This window comes from Egretta garzetta, unplaced genomic scaffold (genome assembly GCF_000687185.1).
Source record: "Egretta garzetta isolate BGI_Z169 unplaced genomic scaffold, ASM68718v1 scaffold168, whole genome shotgun sequence".
Classification (NCBI taxonomy): Eukaryota; Metazoa; Chordata; class Aves; order Pelecaniformes; family Ardeidae; genus Egretta; species Egretta garzetta.
This window is the reverse complement of record NW_009260675.1, coordinates 64,562-83,139: the sequence shown is the minus strand read 5'-3', so window position 1 is coordinate 83,139 and position 18,578 is coordinate 64,562. Positions and strand designations below refer to the sequence as shown.

General features: G+C 41.8%; 1 protein-coding gene across 1 annotated transcript in view; it reads left to right on the top strand.

The window, feature by feature from the left end:
* Positions 1-18,005, top strand: part of LAMP1 (lysosomal associated membrane protein 1) — a gene marked incomplete at its 5' end in the record, with an annotated part of 19,520 nt that extends 1,515 nt beyond the window's left edge. The window contains 8 exons of the mRNA XM_035901160.1: positions 7,217-7,332; positions 8,659-8,872; positions 8,978-9,139; positions 12,859-13,094; positions 14,816-14,938; positions 15,856-15,925; positions 16,096-16,266; positions 16,993-18,005. Of these exons, the coding sequence (XP_035757053.1) occupies positions 7,217-7,332; positions 8,659-8,872; positions 8,978-9,139; positions 12,859-13,094; positions 14,816-14,938; positions 15,856-15,925; positions 16,096-16,266; positions 16,993-17,132 (1,232 nt within the window). The remainder of the gene's footprint in view (positions 1-7,216; positions 7,333-8,658; positions 8,873-8,977; positions 9,140-12,858; positions 13,095-14,815; positions 14,939-15,855; positions 15,926-16,095; positions 16,267-16,992) is intronic.
* Between the last annotated feature and the right edge of the window lie 573 nt (positions 18,006-18,578).

The window sequence follows — 18,578 nt, the reverse complement described above, 5'->3', positions numbered from 1 at the left end:
GCTCTTACGCTGTGTGACTTTTGAAACATTGCTTCAGCAAATGCTGCCCTTAACATAGTGTTTGCTTGATAGCTTCTTTAAGTGTGTTGACACAGTCCCTAAGGATCTGAATTTGTGTGCTAGTCCCAAGCCTGTTGCCATGTGATAGGTTACTCAGCTTTGACTTCGGCAGCTCTTCTGACTTGTAAAGCAACTTCTTACTTGCTGAGAAAGAACTCCGCGGGCTCCCTGACATGCTGCTGTTGCGATATGCTCCCGAGGTTCCTCTTGAGGCTGACTTAGAAGTTTCATTTTTGGTGTAACCTGCTTCTGGATTGTTTTGTAGTGAATAGGATGATTTCTGATCAGTAGTAGATGATAAGCTGGAGAATTACTTCTAGGTACGGGGGAACCCTATTAAAAGAAAAGATAGATATTTTATTGAGAAGTTAACTACCGTTATCTATGTTAAGCCTTTTGTATGCCTTAAAGATAACTTTTTAGTACTAAGAAGGCATGCCTCGCCTTTGCTTGTTTTAGCTTAACTGCAAAAGTTTGTCTTTTCTCTTGAGTCAATTATTGGGAAATTCCTTAAGAAAGCTTGGTGTCATAATGGATTTCTTGGTATTTATTCTCTTAAGCTTGGCAGGAGATCCTTTTGGGTATATAAATGGCAGTAGTCAGAACAGGTATTTGAACACTTTGTTGTGTTATCTTAACTCTAAATTATAGGCCTACTATTTTAAAATTTATTTTATGTTTTGGTAAATCAGGCTTTCATGTTTCTTGTGCATCTGAATTCAAGACGGACTGGTATCCCTTTCAGTCTAAGGGTAACTGTTTCTTAACCTTCTCTGTCACTTGACAGCACCACTGGCTGTCAGTACTACTTTTTCTACTGTAATTCAAAGTGTGAGAGTGTTGGCAGTGCCCTGGCAGTAGATCACAGCATTTCAAACGTGGTTCAGCTCTGAGCAGTGGGCATTTGTCTAGCTGTTCCCTCTCCGGAGTTCAGGCTTGAGCACAGTGGTCCACACTTCATACATTTAGTTTTCTTGTATTAAACTTCAGTGGCTTCTGATTTCTTAACAAGGCAGAATTCAGTCTGTGTAATATGGGAACACCAGTATGTCTTTACTTTCCTTGGCAGGGTGAGATCTACTCTCTTCTCAATAGGAATAGGGGAGTGGTTTCCTCAGGCGTTTGGTTTATTATCTTTTTTTCCAATATCATCTCCTCTGGGAAGGCTTTCTCTTTAAATTGTCAACACAGTGCTCCTTCCTCTAAAATGCTATTTGGGGCTGCCAGCTACCTTGAAGGATGTCTGTCAGTTGTGTGGTGCAATACACCAGCACTAACCAGAGCAAGTGCAAAATGAACTTGTATGAATGCTGAAAAGTGTTTAACCCCGGGAGTTTGGACCTCCCGGTGGACTCGTGTAATCGGCTGCTGTAGAGCTATCCCAGGACTTCCTTCCTCTAGATAGGAAACCATAAAGAAGCTTCATGTGACTAAACGTGATGCAATTGTGCAATTCTTCGGCCAAATGGCAAGTGTACAGCTGCTAAATAGCCTTTCCTTTATAATGCTTTTGTACTTTTATGAATTTGTTTATAAAGACAGAGGTTACTCATCTGCAAACTTGAGTTGAGAAACAAAATGTTTACTGCCTTAAAGGAAATCAACAATACCAAAGCCAATCTGAGACTGCATGAATTTGTCCCTGTTAACTGGCAAGGATGCATCTTCTAGGGTTGGATCAGGAACTTGATATTATCAGGTGCCACACCTGCACAAGGGCCACTGATTCTTTTCTCCCCTGAAGTACTCAAATCTGTCTGTGAATTAAGCTGTTTCCCCTTTGTACCGCTGTGTTTGTGTTCAAACACGTCCAGCAGTAGTGAGTCCAGCCTTGTCTTTTCCTGCTATGCTTGCCAGATAGCCAGTGTTCAGTCTTCTGAGTTCATTGGTGATGGGTAAATATAACTCATAATTTTATGAAGACCATCTCGTCTCATTTGAAGTGGTTCATGCATCAAGTCTGTCAAGGGATTTTCCTGCTTTCGGTTGTTCACAGAAATGTTAGGGCTGGTAAATAGTGTGATCTTAAAAAAAAAAAAAAAAAAAAGTATTAATTTTCAAAATCTTGTTTTTTCTTTACCGTCCCAGGGTAGTATAGATCCTGGATCCTAAGGAAGTGATCTTGACTCAAGTCTTATGAGAAAGAACTTGTATCAGCTGTCCCTCTGGGAGAGGTGGTTACATTAGAAGACAACTGATGAGAGGAGGGTGTGACTCCTTGGGGGTTTTGCCATTCCCTGGCATAGACTTAGTCTAAAGTGGCGACTAACGTGAGGAAGAACTTTACTCTGAGGGTGACAGAGCACTGGAACAGGCTGCCCAGGGGGGTTGTGGAGTCTCCTTCTCTGGAGATATTCAAAGCCCGCCTGGATGATGTCCTGTGCACCCTGCTCTAGGTGAGCCTGCTTTAGCAGAGGGGTTGGACTGGATGATCTCCCGAGGTCCCTTCCAGCCCCTGCCAGTCTGTGATTCTAAGGTCACCACTTTGCTCACAAAATGGCACTGAGATGACAGCATGCATCCAAACCATCAGAATGAGTAAATTACCGAGCATGTTGTCTGTTCATATGTACAATGGGAAGTAAACCTTCTTTAGATAAGAACTGCCACTTCTTATCTTCTTGGATTAATGCCCCATAGATAGCAGCGTTCACTGTATATACCTGAAGAACCCAAAGAACGTCTGGGCAAAGGTGTAGGGCAACCCAGCAGTGCTGTAACTTAGGTACAGAATGATTGTGGAGTGCTGCCGTCTGTCAGCCAGCACCCCTTACCTTCAGAGTGCTGCCGGGCAGTAATTACAGGGTAGGCTGTAGCCGAGCAGCGTCTTTGGCGTGTGTGACCGGGCTGTGGGTGTGAATCTCCGAGCCACTGTTGCAGCGCTTGTGGGGAGCAGTCAGCTGGGCTATGCTGCAGCCGTGGTTTTCCTCCCTAACACCACCGTTGCTCAACGTAGCTGCAGACAGTCCCACTAGGTATCTGTATCGCTCAAGCTACCGATGATGTGGAGTATGTGCCCAAGTGGATTTGGGTGGCTTGCTGCCCTTTCTTCCAAGAGGGAGGCAGAAAATTACTAGAGAGGTTTTTATTTATGCGGGAAACAGGTATATAGTAACAAACCCCAGGTTATGTAAAAGTAGCTTTTGTGTTTGAGATCCTCGTTGTCAATGTTCCATGTTCCTCATAAAAATTGGAGACAAAGTAAATCATTAACTATGGTAAACTGAAGTCCTCTTTGCAAGCAGACAGTGTAAACAATTGCCATTAATATATGCTCGCTTTTTTAGAGCACAGCAACCATTAATCTTTCTCCCTTAGTAGGTTTCCATTATATGGGAAAATAACCCAAGGGTGGCAGTGCTTGGCTAGCAGGATTTCAATTATAAAAAGGTTGAAACCCAAAAGCGTCTCTGTGAGGTCAAGAGATGGGAAATCCTGCCATTCTAAGAGCTGTATTCAAAAGGGCTCAGACTCACATTGTACAAATGTGCTAGGTTGTTTTGTTAGCTTTCAGTTTAAAACAAACAACTTTTTGAGGTAGATTTCTTTAAGACAAATTCATAGATAACCAAGAAAGTCTTAGTTTTGACTTGTATATCAGAGTGTTAATACACTCTGTTTGGTTTTTTTGGTGTAGTTATGTTAGATAAGGAAGGATGCTAGATTTAACTCAAGTAACATATCTAGCTTTGCTTCAACAGTTTTGGCTTCAGCCTTTCTTGCATTAGGCTGTAATCTCTCCCTTTATACCTCATTTCTGAAATTATTTTACGATTTTCGATTGAATTGAGAATATGTAAGCATGCCTTTTCTGGAGCCTATTGGAATACAAATGAAGCATCTGAACCCAGTGAAATTTCTTTGATGCTAGTACACTTTCGATGATTCCTCTACTAGATACCCATAATGTAGTATTTCCAGCCAAACGAATAATGAACTTTACAAGACTTACTTTTTGCTATTGAAAAGCCTAGGAGCTGTTCAGCTGTGTAAACCTGAAGTACTGTACTTGCCTCTGCCACAGATAGTTTTCAAATAAGGTGCTGCAGTTTAAGAGCATTTAAAATCTGAAGTTAAGAAACTTCAGTTTCTTGTAAACAGAGGTTGTATTGGGTTTTGTGTTAAATAGCAAATAATGATATTGTTATGAGAAGTACAAGCAATATTCTCAACTTGCAGATATGCTGTGATAAAATCGAGCAATACTTTACATAACTTAATTAGAAATATTCCCAGGGCAGATTGATTCAACATCAGTTTGCTTTTCTGTATTCTTGACATTTTGACTGCAGGCTCTTACTATTTGTGGGCTGGTGATGATGCATGCATTAATCACCGGTCGACACTAAAACTGCCTTCACAAACTCAACAGCTGCTTTCCTGCCAAACCCAGCGAGCTCTTCCCCTGCCTTAATCTGGCTGGAGCAAAGAGTAGGCAGGACCTTCTTTCCTTCAGTCTCATTTGTTCTTTGGGGTTTTTTTTCTGATTTTTTTTTTTTTTTCTTTGCCCCTATATCCCTTATGTTTCGCTCGGTTCCATCTGTGCTCCTCTCTGTCCCTGCAGCACAGCACGCTCTCAGATCGCCATCCTTGTGCATGTCGGCTCACTGGCAGTGAAACAGCCCTCTTGCCACTTCATCACGGACAGCTCAGTGTCTCGTGCTAAATGCTTCTGTCTCATCCCTGGCGCTACAAATCCAGCAGCTGCTGAGTGTTCCTTAAGAAGGAATGGGGTTTTACAGTGTTTGTTCCACACTAATGAAATCAGGATTCGTATTGTGGTGTGAACTTAACCTTACAAAAATCAAATAGTTAGGCAAGTGGTACTTTTTACTGTTTGTTCGCACCCCTTGTTCCCTATTACTTGAATTTGCTGAGGGTAATTTGCCAGCTCTTCGTTCCCAGAATCCATCTTCCATTTGGTGCTTTCTGGTACCGCCGCGTTGTCTTTTGTTGTTCTCTGAATCATCTGTAATGGACAGGTCTGTCACATTTTCCTTTAGGTCAGCAACATTTTCTTAATTGTTTTTCAGGCTTTTCTTTCACCTGTATTTCTTTTAAAAACTGGGCTTTTTTTCTGCTTTTATTTTGTTATCCTTTTACTGCCTATTGTTTGTTTATAGTTCTAACTTTGCCAAGTTTTTTTAATAGCTATCAGACAGGGGAGTCAGCATGCACACTGAAGATTTTCATTCTAGCATGTTTTCCGTTGGTAGTGTCAGTTCAAGCAGCCATGGACTCTTACTCCCTGCCTCTGTGCTGTGCTAGACGAGAGTGTAAGCAGCTTGCTCTTGAGAAAATAAGTGGTTAGATAAAATGTAAACAAGTTCCGGATGTAAATTTATTTGACGGAAACTTTGCCAATTGAAACTTCCACGCAAGAGCAGCATCGATTATTTCTAGCACTGCACTGAACTGCAATAAATACATTTTCTTTGTGAATATATGTTCCTTAGTGAGCATTGAGCTGGATGTAAAGTCAAAGGTAGGACAATTTTTGCTTTGAAATACTTGTTTTCTACACTATCTATTCTTAAGCAATTGCTTTCTTCTGTCTAGCCCTGGTTTCAAGTCTAGACTCTTTAAACAACCGGGTAAAGCATATGAATTCCAGCTTAAGTTTTGTCCCCCTTTGGTGCTGAGGGAGGGTATATTGTTGCTAAGGGGAAGGCAACAAGGGAAAATGCTTGCTGAGTGCCAGAGAAATTGTTTCCAATGTGTTCCTACAGCTGAAGTGCCTTCTACTGATGTCGAGCTGACGTAAGTCCCATTTTTCCTAATAATTATCTTAATACCATTGTATGTACCATAGTTTTGTAGTGAAAAGTTTTAAAATCGGGATTGGCTTTTTGAAAACTTCTTGGGGAGGGAAGCTAGCTAATGGATAATCCCTCAGATGGATCTTTTTGCTATATCAGCAGTTGAATGGGTTAGCACATTTGACTCTCTAAAGCTTATTTGCTTGAGATAAATGGAGTGGTTTATGTCTTGCAGCTGCTTTTGTTTTCAGGTTTTCTGCAAGGCTGAAGTTGTTGCGAGTACAAGCTGTTAAAGTGCTAGCGTGAAAGTGGTGCAGGCTTTTTGCAGTGAGGTGTGATTCGGATGTGTGTGTGGTGATAAATTGAGAATCAGAAAAATAAAATGCTCTGCAATAAAGGTGAGATACCTGAGCACTGTCCAGTTAGCCCTTAGCGCAAATGGAAGCATGAGATAACCAGCTTTCTGGTTGTATCCAGCCTGCTGCAATGCGTCCCCTAGGTGAAGCTTCATTGTCAGTGGATGCTGGCCTAAGTCCGTGCCGCTGGCGGAAAGGGTGATGCCATGCTCCCCTCGCCATGTGTTCATACCCTGCTAAGTCTGTACTAGTGTGGTCAGTTGTACTAGTGTGGTCAGTTGTACTAGTGTGGTCAGTTGTACTAGTGTGGTCAGTTGTACTAGTGTGGTCAGTTGTACTAGTGCTCTGAGCGCTGGGGCTGGAGGGTAGCGAGTAGGGGAAGAGCTGTGTTTTTGTCAGCAGCTCGGTCTGAGGTTAGTTTAAACTAGTCAGGAAAACATAACCTCAGTCTGTGTCAAGGTCTTGGCCCCCGTCCTCCTCTCGAGTGCAGAGAGCATGATGACATTAAAGAGAAGTTCTCCCGGCAAGGGTGGCACGCTCCATCACGCTATTTTTGGCAGTCCCTCCAAAACATCTGCAGTCAATCCAAGCTTTCTAAATGCTGCATTCAGTGCATGTACAGCTGAGTGTCCTGGTACAGTGGGAATGAAGGCTGTGGGGGGAAGGCTGAGCGCTATAGGCAGGCAGGATGAAATATGCTAAGTCAGTTCTGGCTGAAGCTTGCAAAAGAGTTGCTGCGTAGGGTGAACACTGAGTAGCTGCCTTGAATGGTAGGACTGGTGTTTGTTGCAAGTTTTTCTTACCCTCTGAGGACCCAGCATGTCAACAGTGCTGGTTTGTGTGGCTTTGTCTTTTTATAAATGGGGTGTTAAATTTGTAGTGATGTTGAAGCTAGTCTAGAGACCGTTAACGCCCCAGTTTCCAAACTCAACTGCTGTTTAAGTTGTATTCCTGAAACTTGTAGTTGTACATGTTTACCTTTTTAGGATCAAAAATAAAAACCTATGTGACACCAAGTTAACCACTTGTCGTTCTTGACAGGCTTTTTACAGGCTTCCTCTTCATTTGAGGTGAAAGATTCAACCGGTAAGGTCTGCATAATCGCTGATCTGACAGTAGCCTTCTCAGTGGAATACAAAAGCAATGGGCAAAAAGAGGTAAGGGGGTATTTCACTGCTTGTCTCTGAATTCTGTTTATAAAATGTGTGGTATTTCTGCACTGACACTGTATTTAAACTTTGAAGAAATATTTAAGCATGAAAAACTGCTTCAGCAAAGACTTCCCCACTCCCAGTCATGTTGCATCAACTTTTTTTATTACTGATGCTTCTTCTAATTAAACAGGGTTAAGGCTGCCTGAAACCACCACAAACAATACATGTCTGAAATTATTTTGTGACTAAAATTCCACACCAGTCCTATTGGTAGTTAAAGTGGCTTTCATTGGAACTGTAAACGCAGAAATGCTACCAGTTGTCTTTTGGTGAACTTGGTCATACTTACGTGGACTAAATCTGAACTGAAGTGGCTGTTGGCACATAGCTGTTAAAACTTCCCTGAAATCTGTGATCTTCTCACTGAGCAAATCTCTAGCATTCAGCGTATCTAGAAACTAGTGCAGCACATACAAGTTGTTCCATAGTAACAGCAAAAGCCTGCTTAGAAGTTTAGAATTTTTATTTGCAAATACTCTGCTTTTCAGTTTACTTGTTTGGTACCTTTACTACTGAACAGGAATTGAGGATTATTTATAATCGCGTTGCAGTTGCATGTTTTGAGGCACTCTTGTTGAGTGTTATTTTTTTCCTAGCCATCAGTGTAATGTGAGATTAAGAAAATCCTACTACTTTGCCTGTGGTGCACTTGCTGTGTGCGATTTGAGCTGGGCGTTACATTGCATAGTCTCACTTTTTCAGTGGTGCTGATGGTCTGAAATCCCACTGATACTGGTACACAAGTTTGCATTCAGAGGTGACTGCTTTCATAACATGCTTTTGGCTGTTACTTCTTGTAAGCAGTAAGCTCAAAACTTTAAAGTAAACATTGTTTTGGTCTTCAGGTACCAAGTTACTTCTCAATATGCAGTAAACTCCAAATATTGTAGCCAAACTACATAGGCTGTACCATTTGTTTTTATTCTTACTCAATTGTACTACAAGAAGCAAAGCTTAAATTTTCCCATTTTTCATATGTCCAGATTTTGCTAGATTTGATTGACCTAGTACAGAAGTACCTGCACATTTGTAGTGCTAGTTTAGGGGAGAAGAAGTCTAAGAGGTGCTGTGAGTATGTACTGATTTGTCCTCAGATTTCAATATTTTTAGAAATCCAAGTCTCAGTAACATGCTATTTGCTATATACAGGTATATAGACATCGTGTAGCATATATGAATGTCAGCTGTATGTTTTATAACAGTTTCATAGGATATTTAAAAAGCTGTTTCATCATTCTATTTACATGTGTTTTGTTTTCTGCCCCACAGTTTGCACACTTTTTTCTTCCACAAAATGCTACAGTAGAGCCACAGAGCTCATGTGGTAAAGGTAACACATCTCATCCAGCTCTGGTATTGGGTTTTGGAGCAGGACATTCATTAAGCCTGAACTTCTCAGAACATGCAGACAAGTACCAAGTCGAAGAGCTAGTTTTCCACTACAATCTGTCAGATGCAACTTTATTCCATAATTCAACTGCAGGTAAAATGAAAACTTCCTGGTCTCATTGTGTAACCCTTCCAGATGTAATACTGATTTGTTTCTGTAAATGCTATTATGTGCTAACGCAGTGTAATCTTTTTACAGGAGAAGTGAAGAGAGTATCACATAAAACTATTATTCAGGCATATATGGGCACAAAATACAGATGCATCAACTCCAAGCAAGTCAACATGAAGAGTGTGAACATCACTTTTAGCAATGTTACTTTGGAAGCCTATCTCACAAATGGCACTTTCAGTATGAACAGTAGGTATCTTGTAGCAGAAAATGTACTTGGTGAGCTAATACTGCCAATAATAGATTATTTCTTTCTGAGTCCTGACTAACTGTATTTAGGCAGCTACAAACCGGATCTAAAGCCCTGAGAGCAGCACCTTTTGAAATGGATAGACCTGTTTCAGGTTTTCTCTCTAGGGCTGTCAATATCTATGACTAGAAGGCAGTGCGCTGTGTTCCCATGGGTTTTGTACAGGTATTAGGGAGCATGCCTTCTGTTCATGAGTATTTATGGGTATAAACACATGCTGCAGTGGGTTGACTGGGTGCATGGCTAAAATCCTAGTTTAAGAAGTATCTGATAACTTCCAAGTATTTTGCCTCTACCACAGTAGTTTGAACTAGTTACTGTGTGCTCTGGGGAAAATTAGTGATACAACGGCAGACAACAGAGAACTGGTCTGCAGGGAGCAGATATGTACATCTTCCTACAGGAGGCCTTGGATAAGCTGTAACAGTGATGTTCTCTCTCTGTCAGGCTCAAACACAAAACAACTTTTTGTCCTGATTGCTTGTATTGAAAAGCATTTGGGAATTTCACTGCTGTAATGATTAGAAGGCAAACTACGTCATGGTGTGTTCATGTCCTTTGCTTTTGTGGCAACACTTTTCAGTGTACGTAGCTCTTGATGTTTGATCACCCGTGGTATCTTAGGGAGTGGTAAATCTTCGCCTTACTTCTGGGGCAAGTAAGAAGTCTGATCTTCTCTGGGAAATGTAGAACTCTTGTGTCATGTTAATCCCATTTATGGGCCCATTGAATCTTAAAAACTACAGTAGTCAGTGCTGGCATGTGATCGATGCATTGAAAAAGTGCCTTCTACAGGGATACCTATACCTTGTCCCATGTCTCTGAAAAATACCTTGCCTGATGCATGATAATACTGGAGTTGATGTCTTTTATGGCTGCCTCACATGACTGGCTCTGATTTCAGTGTGTATCACTCTCTTGATCAGTCTTTTCCATTCAGTGACCTAGTTTGCAGCAAAGATGTGGACCTATGTTTGCAATTTAAAAAAAACCAAACCTGATTTCTATTACTCCAGTCTTCAGAACTGTTTCATGTTTTAAATATGGTATCTTAATCCAGTTGTTATACTGGATAAGTGTGGTAAGTGATCATCAGCAGGCTTGAACATGAGCCACGATATTGGGAAAAGCTGGTTTTTAACTTCTATACAACGTCAATAAAATCTCCCTACTGTGTAATACTTTTCCTTATCTGTTCTTACGTAGTCCTTTGATTAAAAAAAAAAAATCAATATTGCATTATTTCGGGAGGGTGTTCCTTATGCAACACAAGTTTGTCAGCATTTGTTTTCTTTTCTATTCCTAATTGCTTCTCTTCTTTTTTTAGATTAATATAAACACTTTACTTTGCCAAGATCGCTTCCTCAGAGTTGCTTTTCTCCATCCTGTGGTATCACTGTCTTGATGAAACTATTGATCCTCAGAAAAAAACCACATGATTTCCTATGATACTGGGGTAGATGCTGTTTGGTCTGGGTTCAAGCCTTTTTTTTTTTTTTTGTTCTTTTATTTGGTTTGTTTGTTTCCATGTTCCTGTTATCCATACCACCATGCTCAGTTTTTTCTTTAAATTACCATCATCCCTAGGTTTTTATTACTGTCTTGGGACTGCACCCAGATTTTTTGTTTTCTATTCCTACCGCACAATGAGCTATCTCTCTTTCTTGTTTTTTTCTTTCATTCAGATGGTTAAAAAATTCTCACTTTATCCCTTTTTTTTAATTTTGACCCTGGAATCACCTTGTTCTTTCCAGATCAGTTCCTTCTTTCCAGTCTCGTAGGCTTGAGACTTCCCCTGTCCTTTTGGCAGCTAGTTACTGAAACTTTAGATGTGGAATTCTCCCTTAACTTTTTTTTTCCTGCAACTCCTTCATTAGTGGATATTTCTGCTGGTGATTTGGGCAAGGCTCATGGAAGGGAAGAAGAGTCAGTATTTAGTGCACCTGGGCATCGCTAGTAAGGGTAACTTCTGTCAGTGTACCTAGAAGTTAGTGACTGAGTCTACAGCTCTGAAGAAAAGGAGGCTTTCATTTTATCTGTTGGTAGCTTTGTCAGCTGCTTTCCTGTAGCTGTCAGAAAAAGACATAAGAATTTGTCTCATCTCCAAATCTGTCTTGAAGTGTTACTAGGAGCTGTGCTGTAAATCAGTTCAGTAAAAATACTGTATCAAGACTCCACCTAGGACAAACTTCCACTTGGAAGTGATTTGGTTGTTTCCATCTCTGCTAACTTGAGTAAGAGGCTTTATGTGTTGGGGTCTTGCAGATGGAGGGAAATTCTCCATTGAAGTACCAAGCAAAGCTCCTGTTTGGTTTATTTGTTAGGAAATTAACACATTTTGGGACCTGACAGGTATCTGTTAAGTCTACAAAAGGTAGGGTCACTCCTCCGTTCATCCACCTTCCCTCTGCTCTTTGATTTTCCAGAAATGGAGTAGAAACAGGAAAGTGTGCTGTGTTGGAGTCTATGTGAGTTCAGAAGGGGTGATTAGAGTTCCTCTTTCTGAGCCATAATCGAAAGTTAAGTTGCTGTTGAAGTTCAGAGGCTATTTTTTAGATATCTAGTGTCTGCAAGATACATATGGATTAAGTTTTAGAAGTAGGCCCTTTGAGTCAGAATTGACTGCTGCTACAGTTGCTGTTGTCCTTATAAAGTTGCAAGCTGTTATCCCTGACATGTGGACATGACCTTGGCTTGGAATGTGGAGGCTTCTACTACAGTGCTGTCTTTGCTATGACCTTGGGTTTTGGCTTAGGTGGTCAATGCAGGAACCTTCTTGGCTCCCAGATCAAGTTAAGGTCTTGCTGCCAGGTGTTTCAGAGTACTCTGGCAAATAAATCAGCGTCACTGTTCTTTCTCTCTCCTTTTGCTGTGGAAATCGCTGCTGAACTGGATGAAAAGAGAAGGCGATCTTATGCATCTTCACTCAGCTTTGTACCCCTGGTGGTGGGTAGATACTAATGCGGGACTGGGACTAAAGGGAAGGATGGACGTGAGACCCAATGGGGGAGGATCTAGCAAAACATTTGCCATCAGCAGCAGTGTCTTAGATTCCCTTTGTTAAGGATAGAAGAGCCACAGCGCTGCTATGAGGACTTGAGAGGTCCAGTAGTGCTTTAATGCTACTGTGGGTATTGCCAAGATAACGACATAGGGTCCTCACAGCCTGGTAGTGTAACAGAGGGAGGGGAAGGAGAACACCGCAGCTCCCAGGAGACCACTTCTAATAGCAAGCAGGAGAACTGTTTCTCCGCTTCTAGCACGCGAGTGCCCAGAGTGTCTGAGGGGTGGTCATCTCAGCCTTGCTGAGACATAGAACATAGAGCAGGAACGCTGGCTCTGTCAACATAGCAGTATCTTATTTATCCTGACTTGATGGCGAAGTGAAATGACAGACACGTATAAAAGCAGATGTGGTCACCATGAACTTCTGTAAATAGCAGCAGAGGTGTCATTTTCACATGCCAGGCTTTAAAAGTGCCTCAGACTTTGCAACAAGAGTTTAGGTAATGCTTTACCATTGTGTGTCTCAACGTTTATTATATTCTATTAGGAAAAGCTACTTGAAATTGTTTCCTCCTTTCCCTTGAGGATTATAAAGGTAGGGCGTCCCACAGCTTCATTTTGTTTGGTAATAACCATTTTCCTTTCTCTCCAGAGACAGAATGTGCTGAAGATATGGTCTCTACTACTGCTGTAGCGCCTACGACTCCAAAACAGACTACTAGCCAGGTTCCGACTACTAGCCAGGTTCCAACAACTAGCCCAGCACCAACTGCATCGCCCCCAAATCCTGCAGTTGGTAAATACAATGTGACTGGTCCAAATGGAACCTGTGTACTTGCCTACATGGGGTTACAGCTTAATATCACCTATCTAAAAAAAGATGAAAAGGTACATTTCTTTTTTTCAGCTTCCTTCTTTGGGTGAAACTTGGTAAATGGTTATAGGCTAACTTTTCTTCTTTAGAAATCCCAGTTGTTTTGTAGTGTTCACCCATGATTGTCTTCTATTTGAATTGCTTAACTTGAATGAGACTAGTGACAATTCAAGCAGTTCTCTTCTACTGAAAGTGGTCATTAAAGATTTTTCCATTTAGTAAGAGTACTAAACTTGTCTGTCAAATCCAGGAGGTGTATACAGCCATTCCACAGGAGTGGTAAAAATTACCAAGATATGAATAGGGAGAATCCTATTACCAAAGATGCCATCTAAACAAGATTTTTAAATTGTTAAATAAAATACTGGAATTTGGCCTGAGGCACCTGAATGAAAACAGGGAATGACTATTAGAAGGGAACATTATTACTGCTGTAAAACCAGACAGGCTTGTGGCTTAAGTTAACTTCCAGCCAGTACCAAAAAGGCTTGGGTTTGACTTGAGTGCTTAAGAGCTACTCAATAGCTGATCTTAACAGCAAAACTGCTACATGGTTTATGTAAGATCCAGCCCTGGAACAGGTTCTTTCCCTCCATTGTTGATGCAAAGCCCAGTTTGCCAGCCCCATGGGCAAACCTGTTACCTGCTAACCAGTAAGGCAAAGCTATGAGCATAATCCCAAAGGGACCGCTGAAGGCCCTCAATAGGAAACAGTGACCAAGGGTCAGCAAACCTCTATATTCAGTAAAGCTTTGTTATAAGAACCATTGATTGCAAGCTGCTTTTTCCTGTCCTGTGGCTTAATCTGAGGTAACGAGGACAAGTGCAGGCCAACAAATTATGGCTGCTTTTGTGTGTCTGAAGTTGGATCTCTGCGATAAAGGACCTGGTGTGAGGAGGGTGGTACCTGTATAGGATTTAGCTGCCTCGTGCTGTATGTGGTGGTGCAGAGGGATCTATTGCATTTATTTATGATGATGACGACTGAGTGGTAAAATCACAAGCACTGATAGCTGTTCGTGTGGCTGTACCGTAGCTGGTTCTGACAGACTGTGTTTTAGCCACCTTAATTGTGTGAAATTCCCGAAGCTGTGTCCGGTAGCATGGCATTCTAGCTCTGCTGGAACAGCTGATTAGATTCTAGTGTGATGGCCAGTGAGGAGGTGGCAAATGGGTTTTCCAAAGTCACGTGAGGGTCAACCAAGAGCTACTGGAGGTTTCTATTGGATTGTTCAGCGAGTGCATTTAACCCACAGCCTTCTGCAGAGACAGGACAGTATAAAATCATGAACCATTGGCAAAGCGAAAGCATGTTGAACTGAAGTGACGTGCAAGATGATCATGCTTACAGGCAGTTCCCTTGATTATGTCAAAGCAGTATTTTATAGCTCGTGGCCCGCTGCGTAGTGGTGGTTGCTAATGGTTTTCCTTATGCTGCTAGGACCAAAGTTGTTTAGCGTGGAGAAAGCAGCAGGTTATTGGCTGCAGCCAGTCAGGGCCGCAGAAAACTTTGTTAGGCACGCAAAGGTGCGCTCTGTTCTCTGTACCAGCCTGGTCACTCAGGTGCAGCTTACAGCAGCCTGTCACTTGCACATGTATCTGCCCAGTTGTCTGTAAAATGTGTGGGCAAACACGGCATTGTAGGCGTGTGAGCACAAGGAAGCTCGAAGTTGGCTGACTGTATGGTGATGTATTGGACTCTTCAAATGTCGTAACTGATCTTCTTCTCTCATAGATGGGATTGGATTTGCTGAATTTCATACCACGTAATACAACTTCTTCTGGGACATGCGACAGTACGTCTGCCTTCTTGAATCTGATGTTTGAGAAAACAAGGGTTATCTTCCACTTTGCGTTGGTAAGAATCTCTAGACAAAGCCTGTAGCGTCCGCAGGACTTCTCACGTGGGAAAACTAACTGGGGCAAGTGCAAGAGAAAAAAGATGCAACTACAGGAAGGGGAGTAAATAATTCCTTTGGTTTTAATACTAGGATTTAGAGGGTTTAATACTTGGTAACTGTTGTGAGGAAAGAATATATACACATATGTACACACACACATATACAGACAGACATCTATTTAGTTTGGGGAATTTGCTTTATTGCCTACTGTCTGTGAAGCTTCTCGCCCAACCTGAGAACAGTTCTGCTGCAGCCTGTGACAAACGGGTATCTCATCTAACTGTACACGTCTGGAACTGGATTTAAGTCCTCGTTTGTATTCTGTGTACAGCCCTAGAGCCTCGTGAGCTTGTCTTACGGACTCCTGTGATGGTGGGAAATCCTGTTTCCCACAGCCCTGCCCCAGTACTGTATTAGAGCTGTGTACCCTCGAGGACTGAATCCGCTGTGTCAGCTTCATGCTGCTTTGAATACTTGTGGGATTGATCAAATGTGATCAACTGGACCTGTTGCTGTTAAAGGAGACTCCACAGCTCTGTGGGGTACCCAGCTGCTTTAAAGCTGTGTCTGTAGCACATGTGAGGCACAGGTGGGACTATACCTTTAGTGTGGAGGTCAAGTTAGCAGTCTGAGGGGTGGCAGTCCCCCTTTCTCTCCCCCAAAGTGATCTTCCCTAAGATGCACACCTTCTGTGGGTTTTCTCTCTCAAAGTACAGCTAAGCTCTTCCTTTGGATGCTAATCCCAATGGTGGACTATCCTTTGAAAACCTTTCTCAAAACGTATGTGGAATTGAACTCAAATCTTAACAGCTTATGTTGTACATCGTTACCTTGAATGACAACCGCTGGTTTGTTTTTGTTTTTTTTTAAAAAGAATTCAAGTACTGAAAAATTCTTCTTGCAAGGTGTGAATGTAAGCACGACTCTGCCTTCTGAAGCAAAAGGTAGGGACTTTTAAGAAGTTTACTTTCAGTGGCTACTACTGTAACTATTAAGGGTTGCCTGCATTAAATAACCCATTAGAAGCGTTGGGGATGAATGTATCGAATTTAAGCTCTGTGAGCTTACAGCTCCTGCTCTTCAGGATTCTGTAATCAGACTTTCTCCTCCACAGTTCCAAAGTTTGAAGCATCGAACAACAGCATGAGCGAGCTGAGAGCTACAGTTGGGAACTCCTACAAGTGCAGTGCAGAGGAGAATCTCCAGGTCACGGATAAAGCTCTTGTCAATGTATTTAATGTTCAGATCCAGGTTTTCAAGATTGATGGAGACAAATTTGGTGCAGGTAAGAGGTTTACGTTTGGGGGGGAGAGCAGAACCAAAGATTTGTGAAGTGCACTTTGATATCAATGTGTAATATTCTGTAGTCCAGTGTCAGCTTGTGGGCGCTGTGCTTTGTCTCTGCATGCCCTGTTACAGATGTTGCAGGGGCTGATAAATGCCCGAGTTGAGGCTAGCGCAAGAAGTGTGTAAAAAGCTTTGAAATATTGAAACAACTGGGACCTGTTCCTCGTGGTCCAGAGAAGAGTTAAGGACTCCTAACCTTGTGCAGGCAGTTGTATGAAAGGGGCAAAGTTCTGGGAAGTTCCTGACTCTTAGTGCTGTCCTTTGTGACTGTGGTTAAAGCAAAGCGGCTAGGGGAGGAGTGGCACGGATATATTTACAATGGGTAGGCTTCATATAACCGTAGCAGCTCTTGAGAAGGAAACAATTATTTTAAATCGCTCCATTGTGCATCCAACTAGCACTGGAAAGACGGATATATTTACAATGGGTAGGCTTCATATAACAGTAGCAGCTCTTGAGAAGGAAACAATTATTCAAGAGCTTTGTCCTGAATTATCATAGCGGACTTGGCTTCCTTTTGGTTGTTGGTTAAGCTAGAAGTTAACTTGAGCCAGTTCTATCTATGTGCTGAGAGCAGACACGTGAAGTTCTGGATGTAGCCATCTGCTGGCGCACTAGTGCCTAACATGGATCTTTCTCTCTCTCTCTCCCCCTCCCTCTCCAGTGGAAGAATGTCAACTGGATGAAAATAACATGCTGATCCCTATCATAGTTGGTGCAGCCCTTGCTGGTCTTGTTCTAATTGTCTTGATTGCTTACTTGATTGGCAGAAAGAGGAGCCATGCTGGATATCAAACAATTTGATGACTTGCACTAAAATCCAGTGTAGATGAAAAGCAATTGCAAGAAGCTGGGAAAAAAAAAAACCCCACACATTTCCCCCGAGATAAGATTGATGTTGTAAGGGAACACCTTTTCTTGCAAATTGCTGCTTCTTTAAAGTCTGCTTTATTAAATGTGAAATCATCTTGCAGCATTTAACTATGCACAAAAATAACTTCTGAAAATTCTGGTGTTTAATTTTGCTAACTAGTTTAAATATTTACCCACTTAGAAACAAGCTAAAAGTTTTTAAGGGTGCTTCTTTGGAATTGGCATAAGGTAAGGTCAGCTAAAGACTCCAGAGAGGGATGTTGCTAATTCACACTGACTCAATTTCAGAACTCTTAACAAAGGGAAAAGGTTCATTCTTCGTACTGCTGCCATCCAGCGATGATGTTAATGATACTTATGATGCATTTAAAGAAATTCAGTAACAACTGACAAAATTGAAATTTAAAATCTGAACGCCACCTTGTCTTTTAGGTGTGTATTTTTTACTAAGCTTTAAACTCAATGCCTGGCACATGCAGGGTGTGAACAACGCAATACTCGAACCTTACAGGAACTCTTGATGATTGGACAACTCCCCTGTTTGATATTTTTGATGCTACGCCAGCTTGTTAGGAGCTGGTACTTTTTTAAAATGGGTGTTATTTTTATTTACGTTTTTTTGTAAAGTGATTTCAGTCTCTTCTGTTGGAAGGTCCAGAGAGATCCTGTTACTGCACATGTGTACAATATAGATCTCAATCTGCTGAATCTCTTGCTTTAAACTTGGCTGGGTGGTTGTACACTTTAAGGATCAGTTCTTATGTATGCATTGCCTGTAACAATGCTAATAAAAACACTTTTTTTCTGTATATCTTAGTGTTGCTGATCACTCTTCAAAACATTTGACCGTTCAGTAAGTGCTAAAGTCTTGCTTTGGCTTACTTTGAGGGCTTTAAGCGATCCTTAGTGTGGAGTTATGTTAAAAGAACTGTTTAAGTTCTTTTCTCTGTGTGGCGCAAAGGTGAGGCTTAACTCCTTGTCTTCAAAACGGGGCACTGTTCTGGACTTTGTGCTTGGCAACAGTAAAGCTGCTGCGTATCAGTAACCCGAGATCTGGAGAAGGTAACTCTTACATTAAGCCAGTTGCTGAGAAATGCCAGTGTGTTGGTCTGCCCTGCTCAGCACCGCTTCCTGAAAGCGCTGCTAAGACACGCAGTGTAAGGACTGCGTAAATGACATCTTTTGTTGTGTTTTGAAGTTGGATTCTTACCACAGAGTAGGAAACGCATGTCTGCTGAGGTCAGTGTGTCTTGTAATGCGCTTTGTGTTTAAAGCTTCCCTCGCTCCCTCCTGCAGAAAGGCTGTGGTGTTAACAGTACTAGCTACACAGGGCAGGAGCCAAGGCACACTGAAACGTTCCACAGAATGCTGTTCTTA